Source organism: Gopherus flavomarginatus, chromosome 22 (genome assembly GCF_025201925.1).
Source record: "Gopherus flavomarginatus isolate rGopFla2 chromosome 22, rGopFla2.mat.asm, whole genome shotgun sequence".
NCBI lineage: Eukaryota > Metazoa > Chordata > Testudines > Testudinidae > Gopherus > Gopherus flavomarginatus.
In genome coordinates, this window is record NC_066638.1 from 5861254 (window position 1) to 5888669 (window position 27416).

Below are 27416 nucleotides of genomic sequence, written 5' to 3' on the forward strand. Positions count from 1 at the left end.
CTGAGCCAGGCTGGCTCATCTATAGGGGTCCCATCAACTAGCCCCCCATCTCCATCCTGACCCCTAATCCCCCAAGGACCAGCCCACCAATCTAACCCCCAGGAGGTCCCTCATCCTCCTTTCCCAGGGGTCACGCATTTGTGTGGCTCATGCATAACCCCGCGGTCCACACCCCACAGCTACCAGGCTCTTGCCTGAGTTCTGGATAGGGGAGCATCCCTGGTCCCCATCCCAGTCCTCACTGCGCCACTCCAGTCTCCATAGACAGTGCCCGTCTCCCAGTGCCGGTCCCCATGGGCCTCCACTCTCAGGTTTCATCTCCACTCCTTTCCACCAGCCCCCCTGTTCTCCTTGCCCACTCCCTTTCTCTCAGGGCTGATTCCTACCCCAGCCTCTTTCCAGTCCTTCCTCTGCTCCATCCCTCTTCCACCAATGCCATCCCAACCCTGAAGTCCTTTCTTGAGCCAATATCCACTAGCTTCTAGTCCTGATCCCCTTCCGCCATTTCAGCCCACCTTTCAAAATCAGGCTCTTCCTCCCAGATGGCCAGCTCTCTTGTCAATCCCCATTCCACCTTAATCCCAGCCCCCTCTAAAGAGTTCTGAACTGCCAGCAGAACCTGCCGGGGGAGGCCCCAGGGGTCCACCTGCCTCTGCCTTGTCCCCCTGTGAATATAAAGAATCCACACCTGCTTGCATACAGCTTCAAAACTCTTCCAAAGTTTGCACTAGTTTCCTCTGAATTCAGTTCACACCTTTCAAATCCGGGTACATATTGTTAAGAGCCTAAGTTATGTTCCGCTCCATTGATTAGTGTGTTGTGTTTTCTACTAACAGCTTATTTTGGGAGGAAGGGGGTTGGGTTACAAACAACTTCCGTGGCTTTAAAAAAAAGGAGGTGCTCCACTGTTTGTGTCAAGTCTCAGATGAGGTGAGAATGCCTCCCAGATCACTGCCTCTCAGTTTGTTTCTGTTTCAAGTTTGAGATGGTATCTTCTGCTTTGCATGACTTCAAATTAAAAAGGTGGGTTTTTTAGTCTTAAACAACAATGGTGAGAGTTTATTAGCTCCAAGCCCTGGAATGGACCCAGAACATAAACCCAGCCACTTTCTGGGTCTGTCTTCCCTAGATATCAACTGGGCTAGAGGTTCTGTTGCTGTCATGAACTATAATGGAGCTGTGATAATCCAGGAAAGCAAATGGAACTCCTGGGAAAAAAAACCAACCCTTTCCCAGCATGGGAAATGATGGTTGTATTGTGGCCAAAGGGATATTGGTTGCTTAGTTTAGCTTATTTCTGAAGAAACAAAAGATTTGTGTTAATTCCCCTTCGGACTTTGTCCCTAAGGTTTTCATTGGACTGTTTGGAATTTTAAAATTTAAAAACCAAAGCAGCTTAAACATCATCATCATCATAATTAATAATAATAAAGACCTAGAAATGGGATGAGTTGCCCTCCATTCTCACTTGGGGAGAAAACATGAAATACCTTCATTTGTCTGACTATTTCTGTTTATTTTTCTTAAAATTCAAACCAAGGTTCTGTCCTGGAAAGAACTCATACTTTCAGAAAGGCAGGAACAGTGATGCCTTGGTTCTACAGGGATGGGCGCTAGAAAAACATAATAATCATGTAACAGATCTCTGGTGAGTGAGCTACCTAGTATGTAGGTGAGTCTGTTAATTTCATTAACAAACTCCCAGTCTCAGGGATGGCAAAGGGGAGACAGCGTCATTTATCAAACAGTGACTTAGAAGGGAACGGACTTTTGTGTGCATGCGCAGGGGAGACACGGAATGAAGAGTGATTGCGTTAGAGGACACCAGCTCAGCACCGGCTGTGACATAATTGGTTTTGTATAGAATGCAGGGCATTAACGATCAGTGCATACCAGTGCTGTGCAGGCATTTCTTGGGTTCAGCAGAAAGGGTAATTATTGCAGAACAAAAGGGGGACCAGGAGGCCTCCGAACGTTGCGTCAGGTGGTGTTAATTTGGGGGGAATGGGGCTTGGCCACAGAAAATTAGCGAGTTGTCTTTCTGCCTAATTAGATAGCTTGTGATTTCTTTGTGCTTAAAACAGTTGCAATGGTGCTCTGGGTAAATAGAAGGTCCATAAATCAAGGAGCAGGTGTTCTGTGTCCCAGAGGCACATTTTTTCCTCTTTTAAGTGGGTTATTTCAGCCAGCATGCTCTTACCGCATTTCTCTTTAGTTGTACAAAGGCAAAGGAAGAAAAGGCAGTAGGCAAACTCCCTGCCCTGATCCCAGGGTGCTAGCCCCCTTGGCAGAAGTGTTAGGAACCTCTTTGCGTAGGTAGAATGAATTAGGAACCAATGTCTGTCCTGTGAAAGGGCCTTTCCATCCTCTCCCTGGGTGGAACGCCATTGGAATTACGCAGATCGGAGTCCAGGGCTAGATCTGTAAGGGTGACTCAAACACTAGCCATTGCAATGCCCATTCTGTGTGCCTTGCTGCCTGGTGGAAGTCGCCCAGTCTCCCTGTTCCATGCCAGGGGAATTTTAAGTGCCTAAAAAAGGACCCACAAAAGTCAGTGGCTAGTGAGGACCTGCCTAAGCTAGCCAAGAGGAAATGCCAAGGAGAGGGATAGAGCAGAAGCCAAAGGGAGTTAGGCATCTAAGTCTGGGTGGGAGGGAGGATGCCTCCATCTGCTTTGGATTCGCAGCCATGCTGGGCACCTCCACCCACTCTCCCTGGGGGTGTGCAGAAGGAGGAGTCCCTCTTGCCACATTTAGCTCAGTGGTTCAAACACTCGCCCAGGAAGTGGAGAAACCCAGAATCAAATCCTTCCCCAGCCTTGTGTAGAGCAGGAACTTGGCTATCCCACCTTCCAAGTGAGCGCCCCAGCCACTGGGTGTAAGGAGCTCTGGAGCAGGTCTCTCTCCATCTCTCCTTGAAGCTGTGCCATGCGGCATAAATAGTCTATATTCCTTGGGCCAGAGAGAGATCGAGAGATCTACTGTACGTCCTGGTGATTGAATGCTCCACACGTCCTCCTCCAGCAGCTTGCACCTCCTCCTCCTTCCTCTGTGCAAGATCTGATCTGCTGGGTTGCCACTGAAAACACCTCCAGGGTCAGGCCCCCCAGGTGAAATATGTAGGGCAATGCCAAGTGGGAGGACTCAGGGTGAGTTGGGTGTCAGGACTGATGTGGCATCCGCATGCCTATCGGCAGAAATGTCACCCTGGGGACTTTGCGAGTTCAATGTCTAAGGGGTGTAGGTGCCCATGGGGTTAGGCAGCAACTGGGTGGAGGCTTTGAGGCGCCACATTTTGGGCTTAGGTGCCTGAAGAGGCATTTAGGTTCCTAATTCCCTTTGTGGATCTAGCCCTTGATGTGCAAAGCAAGAGAGCTGAAAAACGCCGCAGAGAGATGAATGTGTGTGCAGAAGGGGAAGTGTGGTCAAGCGGTGAGAGCCCATGACTGGGCAGAAGCACGGCTAGATCCTCTTCTAGGTTGTACCACTGTTCGACTTTGTGCACCTTGCAGGGGAGCTGCATCTCTGTGCCACTCTTTTCCCCAGAAGCACAACCCGGCCTGGAAGAGAGGGCAGCAGCCTGCCTCATTCATCCCTGTAGGATGTTGAACTCTTCAGCTGAATGGGGTGCTACGGGGGCCTATTCTTACACACCCTGGAAATCTGTGTGAAGGACATGCGAGTGTGTGAAGTGCAGAGTGCCTTAGACAGAAGATTCAGAGTTGCAGGTTTGCACATGTAAATAAATGTCTATTTAGAGCCTTTGTGACGGCAGGTCCCTTCCTCTTTCGTTTTTCATGATGCAAAATGTGGATTTCTCCCCCCGCGCCCCCTGCCGTATTCTGATTTAAAGCTCACAGAGTCTGAATGTCTTAGGAGGAGCCATAGAGTCTCCATGCTGCAGCACAAATGAGCTTCCAAAGCACCCGAAGGTTTGCCGAGGCAGCGTGGGTAGTGGGTAGACCAGAGGTTGGGGAGACCAGGATTCTAGTCCCAGGTCTAAGACTGACCTCCTATATGACCTAGGGTGAACCTGTGCCCCTCTCTCTCCCTTTCCCCCTTTGTCTGGTCTATTTAGATTGTGAGCACTTCGGGGCAGGGACTGTCTCTTGTGCTGTGTGTGCAGGCGGGAGAAGGGAGGAGGATTATGACTACCTAGATCTGCTCTTACCGGGGGGCGTTGCGGCATTTCTCTGCCCTTAGGAGAGACTTGAATGGGGAGACGCTCGCCTGCTCCTCTGGCCTCCTCCGACAGCAGCGGGGCCCAATGCGGTGACCTGCTGGATGCCCTTGGGGCTGCGTCCAGGTCTATCGGCAGGTTCAGCCACAGGGGGGGCGAGCGGAAGTGCTGGGATTGTCTCCCCTAGTTGCTGTTCAGGGCCTACTGAGGCTTTGCGGGAAAACCCTGCTGAGCAGTCTCGGGAGATTGCTCTGCTCCCAGAACAGTGCTAACACCCGAGCTGCGGTTGGCTCTATTTTATGGAGGTGGAATAGGGAGAGTGGAGGGGAAGCTCCCAGAGATGCTCCTTGTTCTGTGCCTGGCTAATTTTGGGTAGGGGGCTCGTATTTTGGCCTGCAGTGCCATTAACCTGCGGCTCAGTGTCTCATGAGACCCGGCCAGGGCCTAATCAAAGAGGAGAGTTGAAGCGGCAGGAAGCTTCTCTCAGACCAACCAGGGGTTTGACTTGACGCATCCACTGGATCTTCAGAAGCAGGAATGTTTCTAGACAGGGCAGTGATTTGAACTGCCCTGGGGAAGCTTTTGCTATATTGGCATGTGGGCAGCGATTGGACTCTGGTCCCAAAGTGCCTGTCATCTCCCCGGGAGACTCGTCATGATTGAACAGGATGGGAGAAAGCGCCCCTGGATTTGAATCTGAGAAGAGGGAAAGGAAGTTGCTTGCTGCTGTCAGAATATCTCCAGAAAATTAGGAACTACATCAGGTTGGTGTCACGGAGTCCTTGGGCGATGCTCTGGAACTGCTCCCCACCAGGCCAGTCAGGACTTTGGGGAGCCTCCTCTCCCTTGGAGCAGACTTGTTCAGGGCAAGAAGCTCACACGTCTTCACCTCCTGGGTCTCTCCTTGGAGCATTCAGCATCCTCTGCCCCTCCGTGCGCTTCCCACAGCGAGTCCACCTCAGCGGGGTCCTGGGGAAGCCACAGGGTTCTGCACCCCCACTTTGCAGTCAGACGTGATTCTCAGCCAGCCAGTAACATAGAGGTTTATTCGATGACAGGAACAGGGTCTAAAACAGAGCTTGTAGATACAGCAAACCGGACCCCTCTGCCGGGTCCATTCTGGGGGGCAGTGAGCCAGACCCCCCACATCTGCCCTCAGCCAGCACCAGCCTCACCACCCCTCCCTCAGCCCCTCCCCTCTGCTCAGCTCCTTTCCCGGGACACGAAGTCACCTGTTCCCTTTGTCTCCAACACCTTCAGCTGGCACCTTTGCAGAGGAGGGGCCCAGGCCATCAGTTGCTAGGAGACAGAGTGTCAGGCATTTAGGTGCACTGGCCCTTTGCTCTGCCAGATACTTAAGAACTGCCATGGGGACACTGAGGCACCAACACAGTATTCAGAGAAAACATTAAGAACATTCCTAGTTCATCACAGTTGGGAATTGGGACACCTGCCTTCTGATCCAGGCTCTGTCCGTGACCTTGGGCAAAGTCAGTTCCCTCCCACCTCCTCTGGCCTCAGTTTCCCCATTTTACAGGAGGAAAGCATGGCATTTCCCTAGGCTTTTTTTTTAAAGCACATGGAGCTCTCCAGCTGGAAGAGCCCTGTAGAAGTGCCGAGTGTTATGTACCACTGATGTGCCTGTGCTAACCACGGGTCCTGCTGCACCATGCAATTGGCTGCTCTATCTGCAGGCCCAGCTCATGTTCTTCAATCTGTACCATGCGCTTGATTCCTGTGGGCAGAGGAGGGAGCCCAGCAGGCAGCCACCGGTGCATCTGTGCTCTCCCTGCTCCGGCTCGTTTCACAAGACAGTGTTATCCAGGCATGAGGTGTATTGCAGCCTGTATAAGTCACAGCTGGCAGGTACCTCTGTGGGGGCCAAAGTAGTGGGGCTGGATGTGGGGAATGGAAGACTGGAGTGGAGGGGGGTGAGTGGTTGGAGCTTCATGATTGGGAGAGGACAGGAGTGTTTGGCATCCGAGAGTGGGAGACATGCCCCCTCCCACTAAAAATAGCTAAGATCAGCACCAACCAGAAAGGGTAAGGCTGAGTGTGCAGGCTTCTGCCTATGCACATGTGTGTGCTAAGCATGCCGCATCCCGTGCCTTTGGGCGTGTGGTTGTGTTTAGCTCTTGCTGCCAGAGCCCGAGCCACGCCGGTTTAGTGCCAGGATGTCACTACCGTGCTGCCCCATCTTGGTTCTGGGGAGCTGTAATGCAGTGGGAACAGAACGTAGGAACTGGGAACAGAATGTCTGAGTCAGAGCCTGTTAAGAGGGGAAGAAAGTGGGTCTGATTTAAGCTAGCCTGGTGAGATGGCAGGATGGATTTGTCACTTGATAACGGGGCATCTGCATTCCTGGGGGAGATCAGAGAGGAGCCGGTCTCGGGACCCTCAAAGTCGTTCGCTGGGGTGGCTGTTTTCTTTGTTTGTTGTTGTTGGGGTTTTTTTGTGTGTGCAAATGTTGAGCTAGAAACAGTGGAATTAATGGTGGCAGCTGGTGCTGAAGGGTTGGTAGTTGTGTATTACACAGGTTTTGCTGTGCTCTGAAAGAAGTAAGGGAAGGAGAATCTTGCTTTCAGAGAGTAATGAGAGTGGTGCGTGCGCACACGCCGTCCAGGCCCTCCTTCTCCCCCCGCCCTCCCCACAAAAATAACTCCAGCGGAACAAGACTATCCACTAGCGCCCCTAGTACAGTGCTGCCAAGCAAAGCCCTGTCCTCGGGGCGCTACCCACCTGTCCTTCCCAATTCCCGTTCGGTCCTTGAAGTCTAAACATGCCCTTCCTCGTATGGAAGCTGGAGAACGAGCTCCCCACTAGCTGGATCCTCCTCCTGCCGCATCCCACGTGGGGATCTGGAAGCCTTCAAACGAGACTCTCATCTGCTGGAAGAGGGACTGCGTTCTCTCTCTGTCTTTGCTCATCTGCGCCACTTTCATGCCTGTGCGATAGCTTCTGTTTCCCCGCCAGGCCTTGCTGGGAAGGATTAGCGCCAGGGGACTCCTGTCAAATGTGCTCGCAAGGGGCGGAGAGGCAGAGCGTAGTGATCCACAATGAAACTCTCCGGGACACCTGGACCTGTGCGCACATGCAGCAAGGTTCCCATCGCACCTACCCCAGCAACGGCTAATGGTCTGTGGCTGCATCAGTTGCAGCTAGGACCCCTGGCTGTGACCTTTACCATGAGATGTGTTATTGCGTCACAAACTTGGCATTGAGACTGTGGTGTGGATTCAGGGAAAGGATTACACGCCCTGCCTTGGAAACTAGTTCTGTGCTGCTACCAGGTTTTTTTCTTGTTGGCCGTCTTGTCTTCTAGATTGCAAGTTCTTCGGGACAGGGACCGACTACCCTAAGAGCGTACAGCTCCTAGCCCCAACCCTGACTGCGACCGTAGGACGCTACCAGAGTACAAAGAACTAATGACTAGCAAACCTGGCAAGATACCACTTTTCTTCTCAAAGGGGGTTGGGGGAGGCAGTGGGGCTGATGTCGAAGGCAGGGGATGCTCTTGTAGCATGGGGCAGATCATGTCTCCAAAGCCCTGAGTTATGATGAATCCTGTTGATTAAGGCAGTGCCTCTGGGCCAGCCATGAGCGGTGCCCCGCTGTGCTAGGGGCTGCACGAGCCCGGAGCAGTAGGCAATCCCTGCCCTGAATAGCTTGCACTCTGAATCTGGACAATCCCATCCCTCTTTATACATTGTTAGAGCTGGCCAGAAAGCTGTGTGCAGGGTCGGGGGAGCTCAGTGTGTCTCTTTCTGCCCCTTTCTTCACCTCCCAACATAAACTCCGGTCTCTGGTCTCTCTTTTGGTGGACTTCTTTCTATAAATACCATCACCGCCTGGCGATCGATACAGGAAGTTGACACGGCTTCACCCCAATGCTGCAGCTCTCCACGCTGTGGAGAGCTCTCTTGGGACTGTGTTTCTGAGTGTTCTCGCAGACCTGCCTAATCTATGTGGCCCTCAATGGGGAAACCTTATCATGGAACTTAGAGAAACCCTAAAAGTTGTTCTGTGTCCCCCAGCTATTTAAAATTCTGCAGGCTGAGAGCAGTGGGCTGAATCTGATCTCCACCCTCTGCTTGGGGGCTATGTTCAGATTGCGCACACGGGTCTGGAGGTGCCCTGGACAGGTGCAGAGGTGCTGGGTGGTCTGGTTGCTCTCCCCATCTGCCCCAGCACTGGGACACGGTGCACAGCTGTATCTAAGATCACAACAGCTTGACTGAGTTTGCTGATGGGCTGGGCTCATAAGCATCAGAGCCTTCATTGGTGGGTGGATTTGGACGTGGTTTTTGTGTTCAGGATGTTAAAGCCAGTAACTTAAAGGGTGCGATCAATTTAAGCTCTGTCTACCATGGTAGTGACCCTATCAAATCTCCAGGAAGTTACTCTCCAGTGGGAGAGCTGAGGACAAACGCTCGGCTTGTGACATAACCCTGGGTGCTGTCATGGTGGAGGACTGTGGAAATTGGGTATTAAATGGTACTATACACTGTGGATTGAAATGCTCCCCTCTGTTAAAACCGGGTTAAGATCCCAAATCCAGGTCTCAGATATGAGTCTCTCTGCATGAGGATCTAGGCTGTAGTCTCTGTAAATTGGGACAAAATTTCTTCTCTTGCCCTTAGGTCAGAGTCCATCTGGAGCAGGAATTGTGTCTTGTTAGATGTATGTACAGCACCTAACACAGTGGGGCCCCAGTCTTTATTGAGGCTGTTTATATGTACTGAGGTCACACCTAAGAGCCCCAGTGTTGACTACGGCCCCACCGTGCTCGGTGTTGTATGACCACAGAACAAAAAGAACCCCAGAGGGCTTACGATCTGAACGGTCCATTGCAGCCCTTAGGCCTGGTCCACACTACAGCGTTAAATCGATTTAAACAGCGTTAAATCGATTTAACGCTGTACCCGTCCACACTATAAGGCACTTTAAATCGATTTTAAGGGCTCTTAAAATTGATTTGTGTACTCCCCAACGAGAGGAGTAACCCTAAAATCGATATTACTATATCGATTTAGGGTTAGTGTGGATGGAAATCGAAGTTATTGGTCTCATTCTTTTACTGAGCTACCCAGAGTGCACTGCTCTGGAAATCGATGGTAGCCTAGGACCATGGACGCACACCACCAAATTAATGTGCCCTAGTGTGGACGCGTAAAATCGATTTTATAAAACCAGTTTTATAAAACCGGTTTTAATAATTTCGATTTTATGCTGTAGAGTAGACGTGGCCTTAGTTGCTACCATAATAGAAATAAGAACCAGACTCCAAACGTATTTTCGGGGTGGGGAAAAACCGCCTGTAACTTTTTCGTTCCCACAACATCTCTCAGCAGCAGCTGCCACTGCACTTCCTGGGCCAGAAATGTCAAAATTACCTGCAACTGCCTGGCATTCCCTGGCCACAAGCAGCCAAAGGCAGGGATTTGTTCTCTGTTTTCCCGCAAGCTTTCCAGTCCTGCTTTTTGCAAACTCCAGTAGTTTGGACAAGTTGCAGGTAGCAGCCTCCATCCTGACACACACACACGCACATGTACACACACACACAAAGTGTCCCCCCTCAGGTCCTCTTTTGCAGTTGACTAGTCGCTTTCCATATTGCTGCTCTGAAAGAACCAAGTTCCTACTATCTTATATTAACAGTTATGAAACTGCCGGGCACTGAAAACTTGGCTCAGCAGAATTTGCTTTCCTAGAGGAGCGTTTCATTAGAAGAACAATATGACCAGGAGCAAATTACAGAACATTGAACCAATAACAATAACAAAACCAAACCCCTTAAATTTATAATTCTTCTCCCTCACACCGCTCAGCTGCAGTCCGCGGACATGTTCGCTTTGTTTCCCTTGTTAGTGTTGATTTGATGCATTTTACCTCCAGCCCTTCTTGTTAAAATCTCACCTGTGTGCCTGGAGTTCAGGACGTGATCAGAGGGAGAAGGCAAATGGGAACCTACTAGGGATTGTTTGTGCATCTCGTACGCTGCTTAACGAAAGCCTGGCACCCCAGAGAGCTGCTGCATTTGTGGATCCTGTCTCCTTGCTTCTGTACCTAGGAAGTGTTTTGAAAGTAATTCAGCTTCAACAAAGAAGATCAAGAATATGCAACAGAGCATTTCTCTCTCCCTTAGCTGGAGACGCTGGGCAAGTCTCGTGGTAGCCTCCAAGTCATGAGTCCAAGTTCTAATCCTGCTTCTGACAGTGCCTTCCTTTGTGGCCTTGGGAATGTCACATAGCAGCTTTGTGCCTCAGACTCCCCCATCTATATTATGGGGGTAATATTGGCCTGTAGGGGAATTAGCTGGATTCACTCTTGCTGGTGCAGGGCAGTTTTCACACGTGCCCCCAGCCCCGTGGGGGATTCGCTCCTGAGTCTGGGGGAAGGCAGGGGTGGCCTACCCTGGAGCTTCACTCTGGAGCCAGGGCTCCGTGAGATGAGGCCTCCTGGGAGATGCTCTGAATCAGAGGCATTGGCCACATACCTCCTCACTGATCAGCCCCATCCACTGTGCGGCTGCTAAGGTTGCAAACACCTTGTCCTACTACTGCCCCAATCCCCAGGTGGACTTTCCATCCCTGGGGGCTCCACTACTGTGTCCCCTGTCGCAGACGCTGCCAGGACTGGGGGATAAATCAAAGCCTGTGTCTGCCCAGTGCTTTGAAGATGAAGCCAGTTAGCAGCAAGCGAAAGGTTCTTCTTAACTTTGCTGATTTGAACTTTTGCCTCTGCAGCTCCTTGCACTGACACAAAGAACCATTTCCCCTATAGGCTGCAATTTCAGCCCGGCTGGGCATTGCCCAGAGCCAGCCCTAAACACCCCCCCATGTTGGTGGGAGCGTTGCCTGGGCACGGGCCATGCAGCTGGGCCAAGGAACTGCTGATTCTCTTGGGGCTTGGTCTAGCCGGGATGTTACTGCCTGGCAAGCCAGGGTGTGAATCTACCGGGCCAGCAGGCTTCACAGGGAGAATCTTATGTCTCTTGCAGGTACAGTATGTCCCTTTTTGGACCCTGGAACTGCTCAGCAGCCTAGGTGAACATGGGGGATGAAACCAAGGCAGGCACCGATGTTAAGTGTTTCTGATCCCTCCTAGCAAATACTGGCTGGGAACCAGGCTGCTGACAGTTGATATTTTCTGGTGGTTCTTTTTATTATTATTCCTTTGCATCCTATTTCTACAGAGACTTGCACAGAGCAGCAGCCGATTTCCTCTGCCCCAGCGGCTTGCTTTCCCGTGCAAGCCAGGCAGCAGGGGCTGAACTTGACGCTTAGCTGGGTGGGATGTGGATGGGGACCCTTGCCTGTTGCCCCTGGGCTGGTTGTGGTCCACGTGGCCTGGCTTGGGAGGTGGATGGGTGCAAGCTGCCTTTTCTCCAAAGGAGAGTCGGGGAGGATGCAGGGGAAAGAGAGCCCTGACATGAACATTTGCAAAATCAAACCAGCAACCGGTCAAAGAAAATCAGACGCAGACGGGGCCGGATGAGCCAACAGCTTTTGTGTTGCAATGTTTTGTCAGGCTGCTTTCTGAGGTTGGGATCTACTTGATTTCCCCCATGAATGAACCCAAAGGGAAAGTCCCATAGAAATCTCACAACTGCACCTGGTTCTGAGCTGGAGCCGTGAATCTTTCAGCCACACAAATTGGGCTCAGCTTCACCCCAGAGACTTAGTTTGTCTCAATCAGCTAGAGATGGGACAAAATGAGACCTAACCTCTCAGTGCAAACTGGGGGTGGCTTCAGCATCAGAGCTTGTGGGTGACCCGAATATCCCCGAGCTCTGGGCGGAAGTGATTTCTGAACTGGGGCCACACTCTGTAGCTGAGGCTGGTGTCTGCTGATGAGCTTCCTTGCACCCGGTTTGTCTAGGATTTGAAGCAAACCACCCAAAAGCAGGCCAGGTCTGCATGGCTCCTGGAGTTGCCTGGCCCTGCTGGTGACACAAACGGCCCTGGAGAGACTAACCAGTGAAGGGAGATCTTGTCCTGAGAGCCAGAACTGGACACTCAGGGGCTTTGTGCCTCCTTGGACAGGAGACAGTCCCCGGCCTCGGCTCCCTGCTCTGTGCTGACCCTTCCATCTCCCCCAGTCAGAGAGAACCCCCAAGCCAGGGAGGAAAGAGAACCCAGCCAGGGAGGACCCTGGTTTAGGGGTGGAAGTTGCCAATGATGGGTTCTGTTCCCAGTTCTGCCCCTGATGCGCTGGATGGGAGTCAAGTCTATTCCCTTCTCTATGCATCAGTTTACTCCTGGGTAAAACAGGTGAGTACCTGCTTCCCTTGTGCGTGTGAATGTGGCTGGCTTCATTAATAGCAGTCGCTTGCCGTGACGCCCCGGATGAAAGGGGCTGCTGGGGATGGAGCATCGGTACGAGCTGCGCCGGCAGGACGGGCTGGGGTGGGAAATCCCAGACTCTGATGGCAGGTGGAGAGGGCGTGATGGGAGCAGTGTGCCCTCAAGCGTCCGTGTGTGCCATGGGGCCCCTGCCAACATCCCGAGGAACCCAGTGGCTGGAAGCTGCCGGCACGGTCAGCGGAAAGGCCTCAGAGGCACCTTGGGTGAGACGCCAGCTGGGCAGTACGCAGGCAGTACACCCACAGCACGAGCAATAGGCCTGGCAAGGCTGCTGTGAAATGGGCAGAATGTGGCAAACAGCCAGTCAAGGCCCTTGGGAAACAGAGCGTTACCAAAATGACCAAGCAAGCGTGTCTGGCGTAACATCCGGCAGCCCTGTGTTCAGCGCCACGAGGGAGCTCAGAGGAGGGACAGCCTTGGGGTTAATGCACTGGCCTGGGACTCAGGAGATTGGGGCTCAATACACGGTTCTGCTATGGGCTTTCTGTGGGATTCACTTACTCTCTCTGTGTCTCTATTTCCCCAGCTGGGAAATGGGAATAAAAGCACTTGTCTATTTAGATTGCAAGTTCTCAGCGGCAGGGCCCGTCTCTCGCTGCGTCTGCTTTGCGTAGCACTGTGCAGCCCCTTGCACAGCTGGACCAGTAGGGGTGTGTCTACACGTCCACTGAGCCCAGGTCTACGGGACCCAGACGTGGTGGTTCCAAGCCTGTGCTTGAGCGTCCACACTGCAGAGGGAAGCTGGGTTTATGGTTGCTGGACTCTGGTCTTGCAGCCCTGCTAATGTGTCCACACCACACAGCCCTTCTCACTCAGGTCTGCAGCTTGACCTGGGTCCACTCTGCAAAATGACCGGGCTTGGACCCTCGTCAGAGCGGGACCAAGGCTCCGATCCCGCCTCCCTCCCCAGCAGGAGCCTAAGACCTGGGTCCTGAGTGCTGACTGACCTGAGTCAGACTGATTTGGGTGTGATTGGAAGAGGGTTAGCATGCAATGGAGACGTACCCGGAGATGCTGCCGTAACACTAATGAGAAGTCAGGCCCTGCTGTTCTTTAATAATGCCGCAGTACTTCACTTACTAGACAGGGAGGAATTGCACGTCAATGTGCCCTCCCCCCGTGGACGGTCTGTGTGTTAGTCCCCCTATGGCTTCGCTAAATTGGCACGGGACGTTGGCAAACAGATGGACTCCCCCTTCGCTCGCGGCTGCCGTTCCGTACTGAAGAAGCTCTCTTAAGCGAGCGAGCAGGGGATTAAACATGCATAGGCTCCGGCATACCTCCAACCACCACTTAATGCACAGGCACAGCGGCTCCACTGAACCAGGCCAATGCTTTCCCCAGGTAGCAATAGCATAGTGTATTTAATGGGACCGGCGCACGCCCATTCAGTGACTTTATTCCCCAGTTTTTAAATCTGATTTTTCAGGGGAGGTGTGGGGAACAGAAGAGGGAGAAAGCAGAGGGTTTGCCAGCCACATTCCACCTAATTTAGCTCACTAACACTCATGAACAAACTCACTCTTGGGGCACTGTCTTTTATACGGTGCCTGGCCATTAGCCCTGATGCTCTCAAAGCACAGCACATATGCAACAAATTCATCTCTGTAGTATCAGAGCGCTGGCTCCTGCCTGTTAATTTGTTAGCCTTACCGCACTCCTGTGCAGCAGTGCCATTATCCCTGGACAGAAGGGAAACTGAGGCACAGAGTGACTACGTGACTGGCCCAAGGTCATGCAGGAAGTCTGTGGCAGAGGAGGGACACGAACCCCAAGTCCTAGAGTAGTGATCTAACTGTTAGGCTGTCTTCCTCTTCATTAAGGCTCACTACACCCTGAGCATTGTCCCTAAGAGGCTGAGGAGCAGAGAGCTTAAGGCCCCCTGGTTTGGGGTTACGCAGTGATTGGGTGCCCTCCCCCAACCCTGGGGCCTGATTTCCAGAGGTCATCGGGGGTTGCTCAGCGCCTGTGAAAGTGACACCCTAGAGTTGCGGACCTAAGACACCTCCCCCCCGCAAACCAGTGGTCACTCTTGCAGATCCTGGTCCAACGATTTGGCTAGCTCAGACGAGACATCCATGGCCTCCTGCAGGCTGGAGCCCAGGCCTCCTGACTCCACAAAAGCAGACCTTGAGGTTTTAAAAATCGCAGAGAGGCACTCATCTCCTCCCACAGGAAGTGCATGCTCTCTGTCCCAGGGGCCTTGCTCTACAGTGAATGGGCCCAGGGGAGTGAGCCATGAAATATTTAGAGCGTCCTTCCTCAGACTGAGTTTCAGCAGTCCCTCTCCGTGCATTACTGTTAGGGTGTGTGGGATGATGGATGGACTCTGCGGATTGTGCTCTGCCACTGAAGGGTACGAGCGGGGAGGAGGATGGAGGCGTGGACTGGATGGCCTAGGGGAAGCCAGGAGTCTCCCCCGGAGATGATTCGTATCAACAGGGACTCTGATGGCGAGCAGTGGTTCCCATGTGATGGCAGGACGTGGCCAATACGCCCTGTCTAGTGTCAGAGGCTGTGCACGCAGCCTCTATCACAGAGTCCAGCACAGGCACTGCACTCACCTAGGCAGCCCCTGTGCTGCCTGCCTTGGGCCAACACCTTGGGTGGTCCCTTATAGCCGTGCCGGGAGGATGTGAAATGCCACTAGGTCAGAACACTGCACTTTGTACATGCACGAGAGGTGCCAGGCAGGGCCTCTAGCTTCTTGCTCTGTAAAGAGAGGGGATGTTGTTCCTGCTCACCAACTCCTGGGACTTATGAGTGCTGAGCTCTGCCACTGATTTGCTCCAAAACCTTGATCAAGTTACTTAATCTTCCTGTGTTGTGGCATCCTCAGCTGTAAAATGCAAGGGTACTGAGCTGATCAGGAGGCAGCTGGGAGGCTTTCCTGATGTTTGTGGAGTATTCTGGTATCCTCGAGGGGGAAAGCCGCTGTGTGCAGTCAGGTTCTCCAGCGCTGGGAGGCCGCGGGAGTTGTAGAGGTGGCTCTTTGGAGAGGCAGTGGGTGAGCCAACTGGCTGCCAGTTTGGCGTTTCAGAGGCCAAAGGGAATGTTACTGGTTATTTACGGCCATGCCTGCTGGGCAGGCAGCCCCTAACCCTGAATCGTTCTGCAGCTTCTTACCACCTCTCCCTGGCTCCTGCGGTTTTGTGAGAAGAACCTAGGAAGTGGCAGCTTGAGGCTGGCACCTGCGTCTCTTGCATCATCTGGCAGAGATCACGGAGAACAGTTTCCATCCTCTGGAGCTCAAGCGTGTCTCTCTGTAATGTGCCACCTGGCATCCACCGGCCCAGGAGTGTGGGTAGTGGGTCCTCTCCAGAGCCGCTCATTCCTGCAAGAGAAGGGGTGCACCCTCAAAGGGCCTGCTCCCACACTGCTTGCCCAGACACAACTGGCTCCAACATTGGCTGGGCAGTTTTCCCAGGGCAAGGAGAGGCCCAAAGTGTATGTAAAAGGAGCACTCAGCCAAGTGTGGTTGCCTTATGCTGAGGGTGGATCCGTGACAGAGCACCGGGTGTTTGGGGAATGTACAGAAACTCTTGCCTGATACCAGACGCGTCCCAGAGAATCCAAACAGCTGGAGACAGTGTTTTGAAAAGGTTTTTAAGCCCCTGCCTTAGCGTGGGAGGGGCTGGACTAGAGGGCCTCTCGCGGTCCCTTCCTGCCCTACACTTCTGGGATTCAATGTGGGTCAGAGCCCACCTACAGGGCCGCTCCGCTCCCAGGCGGTGGATTTGTCTTGCTGTGTGAGTGGGAGAGACCCGTCCCCGTGCCATCCCCCACATCTCAGGGGGGGCAGGGTGGATAGGGGATGTGGCAGTTGCACTTCAAATGGGCTTGTGCTGAGCCTTGTCTTTGTGGGTTTCACTCACGTTTTAAAAAAATAGGTTTTGTTTGTTTCATTTGGAGTCGGAATGAACCAAAGGTAAAACTTAGCCCCCAGCCTCCTTTGTTTAAAAAATCCAGTTTTCACCCAAACCCACAGATCAGGAAACCCATCTCTCTCCAAACTCGGCCATGGTTTGCACACCCCTCACTAAACTGGCCCCAAATTTCAGCTTGATTATAATCACCTCGCCAAATTGGGTGAGTCTCCTGGATCCCTCTCTGGGATGTCGATTCTCTGGTGGTGGTCATTGCGAGAACAGATTGACAGTTTCCCACGCCAAGCCTCCCTGAGCCAGGCAGCTGTCCTGTGACACTGTCCTGGCAGGTCAGCGGCCTTGAGAAAGGGATGGGCTGACGGGGACCCTACCACAAGGCAGGGAGTGGTGGGGATGCTGGTGGAAGGGGGAGAACTTGCCAGCTCTGCTTTCCAGCCCCAGGGGGCTGCTGGGAGAGACGTATGCAGAGTGGGGAGGTGATTTGGGATCGGATCGTTATCATTGAGAGTGTCTCTGAAAGCCTCTCATGCCCAGTACCCGTCTCTGCCAGGAAAGGCTCCCATTACAGCCGGCCGGTGTCCCATCAATCCTCTGCCTATCAAATGGCCGGGATGCTTTGGGTGCAATATTCTCTCTCTCAGGCATCTGGTCTCACAGGAGCCTTTTACTGTTGCTTTGTTTCCTAGCTGTCAGCCCCATATCTCAGCTCTTCTCTCCAAGGGTCCGTGGCCAGGAGCAGCAGCCTCTCTGCCTGGGTAGAAATCTCATACGAATACTTTGGTTTAGCATTTCTCTGGAGCTTTGTGCCCAAGCAGCTCAAATCTGCCCTTTGAGATGCTCGGGGATCGGTTACAGTTTCTCAGAATATGTCTGCACAGTGAGAAACCCTCTGAGTCTCAGAGTCCAGGCCACCTGATTCGGCCTCATGCTACAGGGCTAAAAAAAGACCTTGGAGATGTTCCGGATCGGACTGGAGCCTGGGCTCTGAGCCCCTCCCCGCTGCTCCAGGTTTCAGAGCTCGATCAGAACACCTACGCAGCTGTTTTTAGCCCCGAAGCATCAGCTTGAGTCAGTTGACCTGGGCTCCAAGCCTTGCTGCCCTGGGCGGTTTTTGCTGTGTCGACGTACCTTCAGTAACCTTCTCTAATTTACTTCCTTCTCTGTGCCTCACTCACCCCATCTATGAAGTGGAGAGAAGTTTGCTGATCCACATTCGAGAGACGGAGCTGCAGCCACCTCTGGGGTGGAAGTTGACAGCAGTTTATCAGCCACAAAACACTACCCAGCAATTCCGGCCTGGAAGTGAAGAGGAACAACGTATCCATTTGGCAGTTCAGGGGGATTTTAGGAAGGCAGAATATAATGACCAACTTGGAGTTTGGCCTCAGTTAACCCCCCCCATCCCCCCTTAGGATCTTGGAGTGAAAAATATTATGAGGAAGGAACAACAACCAAAAAAAGGCCAATACTGCAGTTTCCCAGGCCTGACGCATCGCCACCAATGCGTAAAATTAAGTGACTAAGCCACAAAGTGAAACTGTGGATTGATTCCCCACCCCCCGCCTGCCCGCTTCCTTGTGCCGCTGGATTCCATTCTCCATGCCCAGCCTTTGCTAAGCTTCAGTGCAGGTAGCTACCGCTTTCCTGAAACCCCCCAGGGCCCAGCCTGCCACCCCGCGTGCAACAGGTGCCCCCGGCATTGCTCTTGCAGGACAAAGAGAACACTGCAGTTTACAACGGCCGGGGGGGACAGATCTCCCATTTGATTCCTCACTACCGTTCCCAGCAGAGGCTTGGCGCTTAGACACACTTCGAGTTATATTTTAGTGCTAAGCCTAGATCCCCTGGGACTGAGTGCAAGGAAAATGGCTGAGTCAGCACAAGGACTCTGTTTTCTCTCGCCTCCTGTTCTTCTGTAATTGGGTCCCTCTGTGTTGAGGCCTGGCTTGCTCAGAGAGCGGCTGGACCCCGAGGGCAGCCTTTTGCCTCTAGGTCACCAGTTCAGATCCAACCCAGGTTGGCAGTGAGACCAGGCTGCATCTAATGGGAGCTCACTGGCTCTCAGAGCCGCCGGATCGTAGCCTTCCATGCTGGAACCATTCCGAGGTGCACCCTTTCCCTGCACCAATTACACCAACTGCCCTTCTGAAAGACTCCAGGCATTTCAGCCTTGTTCTCCGTTCTCACGCTCGCCAACCTTGCAGAAACTGCAGCCTTTGAATGCAGCTGCTTCGCGGATCGTTCTACTCCCGAATCCTCCATCCCGATGGGGCTGGTGTTTTGGCAGCGTTCTTGTGCCCATTCCCTAGGACAGAGGGAACGTTCGGTCTCTGCTCCGTCCTTTCCCCATGCGCAGGCTTGAGGTGGGAGAGATTTAACGGGGCGCCGAGGAGGGGGGCAGGTTAGGGTTTGAGACACAGCAGCAGAGCTACATGGGGACAGAGGCTGTTGTGGCTTCGAATGAAGGTGTGTTAGCAGGACTGGAACAGCAGAAGGTCAAGACTGATGTGTGTGTGGGTAGAATTTTGGGTATGTAGTTTGCCAAGCATGTTCCTGCTCTGTGGAATATCCCCCCAATTAAGAGGAAAAGACGGTGGGAAATGGCCACGCTCCGGGCTCCTTTCTGCCCCACCAAACCCTGCTTCTAAGTGGCTGTCCTGTCATACCAGTCTGCCACTGGTCCTCCCGGGCCCACCCTCACCTGGGTAACTTTGTTTGCAAGAGCCCTCTGCAATGTTACTTTTCCCCAGTGATCACTTTGTCCACTGGGCTCAGGCCAGGGAAGGTGAGATGTCGCTTTATCCCGGAGCAGGCCAGAATCCCAAGATAGCGTAAGGTTACATGCTGCCCTCCCTAGCTGGTGCCTTTTCTGCTGTCCTGCCTGAGAGGAGCAGCAGGGTCTGCTCCTCTGACTACAAGCCACAGCCTGAGCTCCTTCCCTCTGGAGCCCTCAGGGAATCTGGCTACGGCCCTCTGGATTTGGCTCTGCAGTTCGATGCAGTTGAACGGAGCCCGCCTGAGAGGCACAGCAACAACTCCCGGTCCCGGCTTGGGCTGGTTCTGCGCCAGCCCCTCGGAGGCGAAAGGCGCTATATCCCGTTACGGCCACGGTGGCCGGTCACCATCCCAGGATGGAAGCAGAAGGACGCTAAGCGGCACTCAGATCCGAGCACTAACCCCCGGCGCTCTCCCTCTCAAGACGCCCTGGCATAGGTTGCCTGGCGGAGCACGAGGCCTGCTTACGCTCACCCTATTTTTATGTATTTTGCTTGGCAGGTTTGGGCTGGCTTGGAAGGAGATCGGGGCTCTTGCCGCACTGAGCGATGCAGCTGTCTCTGCGTGTCAGGCTCGAGTCCTTTGTGTCTGGGAAGGAGCCTGATTCTTCCGGTGCCAGGGGCTTCTCTCCCGGGCAATCCAGGGAGCTGCTGGCAGCCCTAGCTCAGCTGCTGCACTCCCACTGCTAGGGCTTGCCCTGCCTGGAGATCACCTGCCTCTATGCAGAGCTATTGAGATAAAGGCTGGCGAAAGCAGGTCGGGGAAGAGAGCGAGCAGGTTACTGCGAGAGACACCTGTGCTCCTCTGCAGCTCACAGAGTGGCCTCCCCCACTCTCCCGTGGGGATGTTCTCTGCCTCGTGCATTGGAAGTGGGAGCAAAGTCTGCACCTCCTTGGGGCTGGGAAGTAGAACTGAGTGATGAACTTTTCCTCACTTGACATAAGGTAGAGCAATGATGTCCCCAGCTCCTTGCAGACCCGGCCAGCTCTCCACAGAGCTTTGCCGGGGAACGTCTCCTCCACCTTGCTGCGGGCCATTGACCTCTTCCCCCTCCTTCCCCCGCCCTGCTCTCAGCGATCCTTCTCCAGCTAGTGGAGATGGGAGTCACGAGTAAAGTGTGCGGGGGGCGGGGGGGTTGGCTGAGCACCGTGGTAGTGAGTGCTGGACAACACCTGTCAGGATCCATCCAGGCACCCCTCCCCCACTGTAGGATGGTTGCTAAGGTCTCATCCAGTCTAATCTTAAATGTCCCAAGCGATGGGGCTTTCCCTGCTCCCTTGGAGCCACCGTCTCAGGAATGATGGGCTTGAGTTGCCCCAGCTGAGCCTGGGGCTGGACCACTCAGCCCTCCAGCTGGTTAATGGGCCCAGCTGGGCCAGGGCCACCCAGAGGATTCAGGGGGCCTGGGGAAAAGCGGGGGAGCTCTGGCGCTTTTACTCACTCGGTGGTGATCTGGGTCTTCGGCGACATTTCGGTGGCAGGGGTGGTCCTTCAGTTGCTCTGCGTCTTTGGCAGCACTGAAAGGCCCCATGCCACCGAAGACCAGGAGCGACTGAAGGGCCCCTCACTGCTGAAATGCTGCTGAAGACCCGGATCGCTGCTGGGCCAGGGCTCGTGAGGCCCCTGCGGGGTCTGGGGCAAATTGCCCCACTTGTCCCCCCTCGGCGGCCCTGAGCTAGGCTGCTGCAGAATCTCCTGAGTGCAGCTCACTGGCCACTCAGGGCTTTTGCCCACAGCTACGCGCTCTCTTGTGCCTGACTAGTTCCTCTCTCGCGCTGATCCCTGGCCCGGCTTCTGACTCTAGCTCTGACCCTTGGCTGGTCTCCCAGTTCCTGGTTCTGACTCCCCGCTCCTGGTTCTAACTACCAGAGCAGACTGGCCACCTCCCAGTCCCTGACAACGGTTCTATATCTTAGTGCATCTCCCAGCGGAGAAGCTTTCCCTGGCGTTGCTCCTAAGTATTCGCTGCTTTGGTTTCATCTTTGATGCCTGCATCCTTGAGTGTTGTGAGCATTAGAAATACTTTGGATCCACTCCTAGTATTACTGGTATGTGCTACTCTTTCATCATAGTAGCAGCTGGAGGCCTCAACCTAAATCAAGGCCTCGTTGTGCTGGGGGCTGTATAAACCCATAGTGAGAGATGGTCCTTGCCCTGAAGAGGTTGCAGTCTCAAGAAAGGACAGTGTGGGTGGTGGCATGGCAGTAAAGCTAATTTAAGTCAGTGTGTTGGAAAGTTACAGGAGGTCTAGCAACCGCCAGCTAGGAATTCTGCTAAACAGCCAGTGAAAAGACCAGCTTCTGATCTCTGTTACGTAGTGGTAAATCCATCGAAGTCGATGGAGTTAATCCAGGTTTACGCTCCTGGAACGGAGAGCAAAATGTAGCCCCAGAAGTTCTTGCTGATGCTGAGTTTTTAATGTATTAACTTACTTTGGTGTCTCTCTTGCTCTGTTTGGTCCCATCCCGCCTGTATCTATTTGGACACCAGGATGGACCCTGACCAACTTACTTGACTTTAAACATGACACCCATGCCTGGACTGAATGCTAAGTCATGTTTAATGTCCTGTAAGTAACCATGACTCCCTCTGGGCCATGTTCCAACATGATGTCATTCTGCAGCCTGGACAAGCCCTGCAAAGTAGCAAGGATTCTGAGATGCTTCGGGGTGTCTTTTGCAATAGCTTCTATTCAAACCTTACTGAGAAGTGCGCAATCCTCGAACTCGAGGCTCTAAGCCTTTCCAGGCCCGGAGAGAGGTCTCGGGAGGGTGGGAATGGAGAAGGCCTCCTGAAAGACCCCTCTACATCCTCTTCTAGGTCAGTACTAATTTGCGATTAGTGTGCACCTTGCCTGGTGTACTGGAGCTTTTAGCAATTGGGTAGGTGTATACAGCTGTGAGTGAACTGACAATGGACCAGGGCATCTGGACTCCTGGGTTCTACGAGGGCCTCTGTCACTGGCTTGCTGTTTGACTGTGGGGAGATGGTTTTGTGTTTTCGCTCCCCTCTTTCTTTAAAATAGAGGATAAGGATACTGGCCTTCCTTTGGAGAATGCTTTGAGCTCCACGGCTGGAATGAGTTACGGATATCTCAAGCACTGTTGGGTGCAGTGGGCCAGATTCTGTGTGTCCACAATAATGCTGTGGATGCCGCTGGAGTCGGGCCAGGTTTGCCTGGAGAAGCTAGGAGTGGAATTTATCTCCAAGCGATTCCATTCCTCAGCAGGCCATGCAGTGAGCCTGCAAGCACAGCATCCGTCAGAGCCCCTGCTTTGCATATCTCGCTGCCTGCGAAGTAGGGCTGGGTTTGTTTGGTGATATTAGCAGATGAGACGATAAAATAAGCACAAGAGCAGGCTCGGTGCCACTGCAGGTGGAAGGAAGCAACAGCTGCCCTGGGGCTGGAGGAGGGAGAACAGAGAGCTGAGCCCCAGTTTCATTCAATGGCTAATTCTCCCTGTAACCAGGGGCCATGATCCTGAGCCTCAAGCTGTGCATTCAGAGCCTGATCCTGCGAAGCGAGGAACGCTTTGGCCCTGATCCTGCAAAGCATGCCTGTAGCTCCAGTGACGGTGACTGACTGTCTCTGTGCTGTGAGCGCAGCTGCACTGATCTCAGCAGCTCCGTGGTCTGGGGAAGCAGGTGGCAGGTTTGAGCTGGGTTCAGGTCCCTCCTGTATCCTGAATTGGCACGAACTCAAAGCAAAACTCGCTCCATCCTCCGGACTCTTGCATCCAAACTGCAGTGCAACCCGAACCTCACAAGCCCCATAAACTGGTCGGTGCAGCACTTATTTAACAGCTCCTGGATCCTCCTGATGTGGCAGGACATGAGGTTCCCAGCTCGGAGCAAACCCCAGAACCAGGACTGTTTGGTGAGGCTGAAGAGCAGCTTAGAGGGAGAGTGAAAGGAGAGAGATGTGATCACCGTTGGCTTTGATTCAGAGCTGGGCACGGAGGGCTGAGCTGAGGTGTCTCCCAGCTCCCAGCGCATTGCATACTGGGAGTTCTGTATCGGGTTTCTGCAGGTGTGAGGTTGTTATTTTTAACCAGTGCTTGTGGCTAAGGTGGGGCAGCCTCCCACTGCAGGCTGGCTGAAGTAGCGAGGGGTTCTCACTGCTCCTTGGCATTGCACTTAGCCGGCAGTCCCGTCTGTGCATGCCGGGCCCTTCTGGGGGATATTGGGCTCTATTACTCAGCCGGGAAGAGGTTTCTCTCTCTGTCCCTGGCAGCTTGGCACAGGGGTGCAATGCAGCATGCACAGGGCTGTCTCTACCCCCACAGGCTGCAGAGTAGCAGCCAAGGCCCAGATCGGCAGTCCTACACCTTTGTGTGCAGGGGACTGGTGGAGCCCGGTAGTCAGAGATATGCAGGCCCTGCCAGCCAAGCCTCCCTCTGCACCCTGCCTCTTGTGGAACCCATGGGTCACTGAACTCTCCTCCTCTCTTGAGCCCCCTCCCCCGCTGCTGTCCCAAGCCCATCGGGGATGGTACATAATTTCCTTCTCAACAGAAGTGAATCTGTTGGTATCCTAACACCACCAGGATTTGAACCCAAATTACCGGAGGCAGAAATCCAGCATGTCCCCTGAGTTCAGATATTGCAGTGCCAAGGTAACACACTAAGTGTCACATCCTCCAGCTCTGGTGGCAGATCCACATGAGATAACAGCCTACTACTGCTGTCAGCTACCAGTGTTGCTCGGTTAGCTCAGACGGGCGAAGTTTGCTGAAGGTCCAGCATGAAGAGGCATGTTAACAGGAGCCCTCCCCAAGTGGCAGGGTGGCCTCCAGGTGCTGAGACCCCTGACTGCGGGTGGGTGCCAGTAGCAGGGAGCTTGGCGGCCTGGGAGAGCTTTGCCAGTGCAGGGACGAGGGCTGGAGTCTCTAACACAGAGCAGGATAAACACGGCAGCTGCCCTCGCCATGGTTACCGGGCCAAAACAATCTTGTTCCACATGCGATTATTTATAACCCTTCGAGCAGATCGGCTGCCGTCTCCTGCTCTCCTAAAAGGGCGGCAGAGCTCGGGACGGTGGATTTATAGGACATGCTGTTTATGTAAGAGCAGACAAGGCAGAGTGCTCATGGGAGCTGAATCCCCGTGCAGGAGGACTGGCAGCCTAGGGGGCTGGATGCTGAGATCGGATGCCCTCTGTTCCTGTGCAACGGATCAGGAGTGCTTGGCGCTCAGGTGGTTGGGACCTCAGTGGAAGGGCTGTTTCCCTGAAGCACAGGACTGCATTAGGGTCAGTGCTGACTTTGGGAGGGGGGGAGCCCCTGGAGTGAGTGACCTGCCCCCTGCAGCGCAGCTGGTGGGGTCAGCACTGACTTGGCAGGGAGAGTGTCCCCTACTGTATCCCCAGGGACCTTCCAAAACAACTTCTCTCTGCCCTCGACAGCCTGGAGATGGGACTGTGGATGGAAGCAGCAGAGCTCGCTCCGAGGCCGAGAACCATGAGGCAGGGCTGGGGACCTGGAGGTGCCAGGATGGATGGAGCCATGAGACAAGAGTGGCATGCGACAGTGCAGGGCAGAGCCGAGCACGGCCAGTTACCACTGGCTCAGCTGCCAGATCTATTAAGATAAAGTCCTGAGCTTGCTGGTAAAGCAGAAGGAAGCTGCTCTAAGCCAGGCAGAGTCTCCGCTGTGGGTCAGCGGGGGAGGCGCTGCGGGGTGATCTTAGGGCAGCTGGGAGGGGAAGGAAAACAGGAAATTTCCGAAAGGGAGACCAGTCCCTGCGCTGACTTCTTACCCAGAGTGCGTGGCTTTGATTGGAAGCCGCCGCGTGGCCCCGGTGGCCCCGCTTCCTGTTTTGTGGCTTCTTACGTTGAGAAAAGTAATTTTAGGCCCCGTCTGTTTATTGGCTTCCCCTCGCTAGATCCTCCTGCGACGCCATCCCTGCTGCTGGGCACTAGGCCAGCCTCCGGCTCAGGCACTTCGGAGCTAGAATGTGGTGAATTTGGTTTGGGGCTTTTCTCCCCGTGGGGCAGGCATTTGCTCCAGCAGCATGGAGGAGCTGGCGCAATGCAGCCCCCGTCTGTCTGCACAGGAGGCTCCCAAAGCGTGGGTGGGGGGCAGCACCCACGGGTTGGCGGGTGGGATGGGGTTCTGGGGAGGACGTTCCCAGCAGCTCTCACCGAAGTTATACTCAGAACTGCATCCCTCTGAGGTGAGAGGCACGGGGTGATTTTGTCCTGAATTTCCGTCCGCATCGTGCCAGGCCCATGGTAGGTTAGCCCCTGTGACCATTACACCCTCACATCCCCGCCCCACCTACCCTGAGGCATCTTCTGTCAACAACCAGCAGCGACTGCTTGCCTGCAATCCGGCTTTGGAAGTGCGTCTGTGGCTAGGCAGACGGGCCAGACCCCTGCGTTTACCCAGCTCTGGCCCTTGTCCTGTGCGGGGGCTGAAAGCGAGGGTGTCCCATCAGTGCTTGCAGTGAAACCGTTCTCAGCAGCAGCGGCCGGAGGGGGCACCGCTGCGCCATGGCCAGCAATGCAGCCCTCTCCCAGCAGGCACGGTGGGGAGGGCGCTGGCGCATTTCGTCATGGCAGGCAGAGAAGGCCCATAGTGCTCTGGTGCCACGGGCCGTGCCCTCTGCTCTGGGGAATTTGCCACAGCTAGTGCTTGGTGGGCCAGGGCCAGGCATCACTCTCCCGATCCCGGCTTGCATATTATCTCTAGAAGAGCTTCTAGCAGAACTATTTGGTCATCACTGCAAGAGCATTCGGCCTGCTCCCAGCCCGCTCTAGGGTTAGGTGCACCTTGAGCCTGACTCTGTTCTTCTCCCCCACCCAGACCTTCCACCGCTTTGCTGATGCACTTTGCTCCTGACCGGCAGCCCTGGTTTTCCACTCCTGGGGCCCGTCTCCCTGCCAGCCCCTCCTGTCCCAGCTGGGGCAGGGTGGTGAATGGGGCCTGGGATGAGAGTCAACTGACTCCCTCACTCTGCTGGGGAGAGGGGCAGGTCGGAGGCCTGGGGGCACGGTGAGGCTAACACAAATCCACAGGCTCAGTGCTGGGGTCACTGGAGACAAGACAGGAGGTAGGAACCCAGAAAAACCAAGAGCTCCTGCAAAGCCTCTGCTGGATGGGGAATCTCTCCTGCCACCACTGACCAAACTCACCTGCCTTGCTGTGACCCTGTTAGCCGGGGGGGGGGGGGGGGGGGGGGAAGAACAGCTCTTCCTCGTTATCCCAGCCTCACTCAGTGCTTCCTCGCAGCTGGCCAGCTTGTGCCATTCTCCCCCCACACCCGCCCCCTGCCACTCGTCCACCTCCTTTTCCCCTGACTTAGCAGCTTTCAGCTCCCCGGCTCACCTGTTCCCATGCTGGTGCTGTGCTTGGACTCTGCCCTTTGGCTGCTGACGCTGCCCATGCAGACGGAGCATCTAGCGACAGCTGCTCTAATGAGGATGAACGCCAGGAGAGTCGCAACTTTCCAGCTCGGGCCCCATCCGTCTGTTCCCCTCTTAATTGTTCATTTTGGGGGGAAATACCCCCTTTTGGGGAGGGGGAGCCGATGGGGCCGAAGACCTCTTATCGGGAGGGGGTTGGGCTCAGAAAGGGAATTCCAAGACACTTACATGGCTGTAGCGTCATACTTTTTACTGCATTTATCCTTCCAGCACCTCTGTGAGCATGGCAGTGCAGTACAGCCAAGGAAAGTGAGGCACGGAGGCTAAGTAAGTCCGATGGAGCAGGAGGTTAGACTCAGGTCTCCCAACACCCAGGCGAGTGCCCTAGCCACTGGTCTCTGTCATATGGGACCTGCTAGGGTTCCCCGCACACGTGGTCTCCCTGCAGCCCATCAGAGAGCAGACAAAGTTGCAGAAAGCTGAGCGCCATTCAAGGCAGCCCCCTTTACAATCAAGAAAAGCTGCTGCTCCTGTGCAAGGTTGGTGTGAGTGGCTGATTCCGGGCCAGGAGGAAATTCCTCTTTCAGCTCAGAAATGCTGAGGCCTACGGCTGGCTAGTGCACATGCAGCGGCACCTTGTGCCTACTCGCATGCTCAAGGCTTGGGGTGTAGAAATCTGCAAGTGCAGTCGGCCCTGATGAGGTTATTGGCTTCATTTCTCCTCCGGCTCCCAATCCGTGTCTCTGCCTTAGGGTGCCTCTCCCTGCTTTCTTCGCCCTCCCGGCGGAGACGGAGCGCTTGTGAAAAAGCAGAATTAACCCCAAAGGCCCCGGAGGTGCCTTGT

General features: G+C 54.2%; 1 protein-coding gene across 9 annotated transcripts in view; it reads left to right on the top strand.

Annotated features, from left to right (window-relative positions):
* Nucleotides 1–27416, top strand: part of KCNQ4 (potassium voltage-gated channel subfamily Q member 4) — an 84330-nt gene that overhangs the window by 1660 nt on the left and 55254 nt on the right. The window contains exon 1 of one of the 9 annotated variants that reach the window (XM_050932425.1): nt 18943–18961. The exons of 7 other annotated variants lie outside the window; for them this stretch is intronic. Coding sequence is in view for 1 of the 2 variants with exons in the window: in XM_050932423.1 (XP_050788380.1) it covers nt 24344–24402 (59 nt within the window). In the remaining variant the exon portion in view is untranslated. Of the gene's footprint in view, nt 1–18942; nt 18962–24335; nt 24403–27416 lie in introns of those variants that run through there. One more of the 9 variants, XM_050932423.1, reaches the window with a different exon arrangement.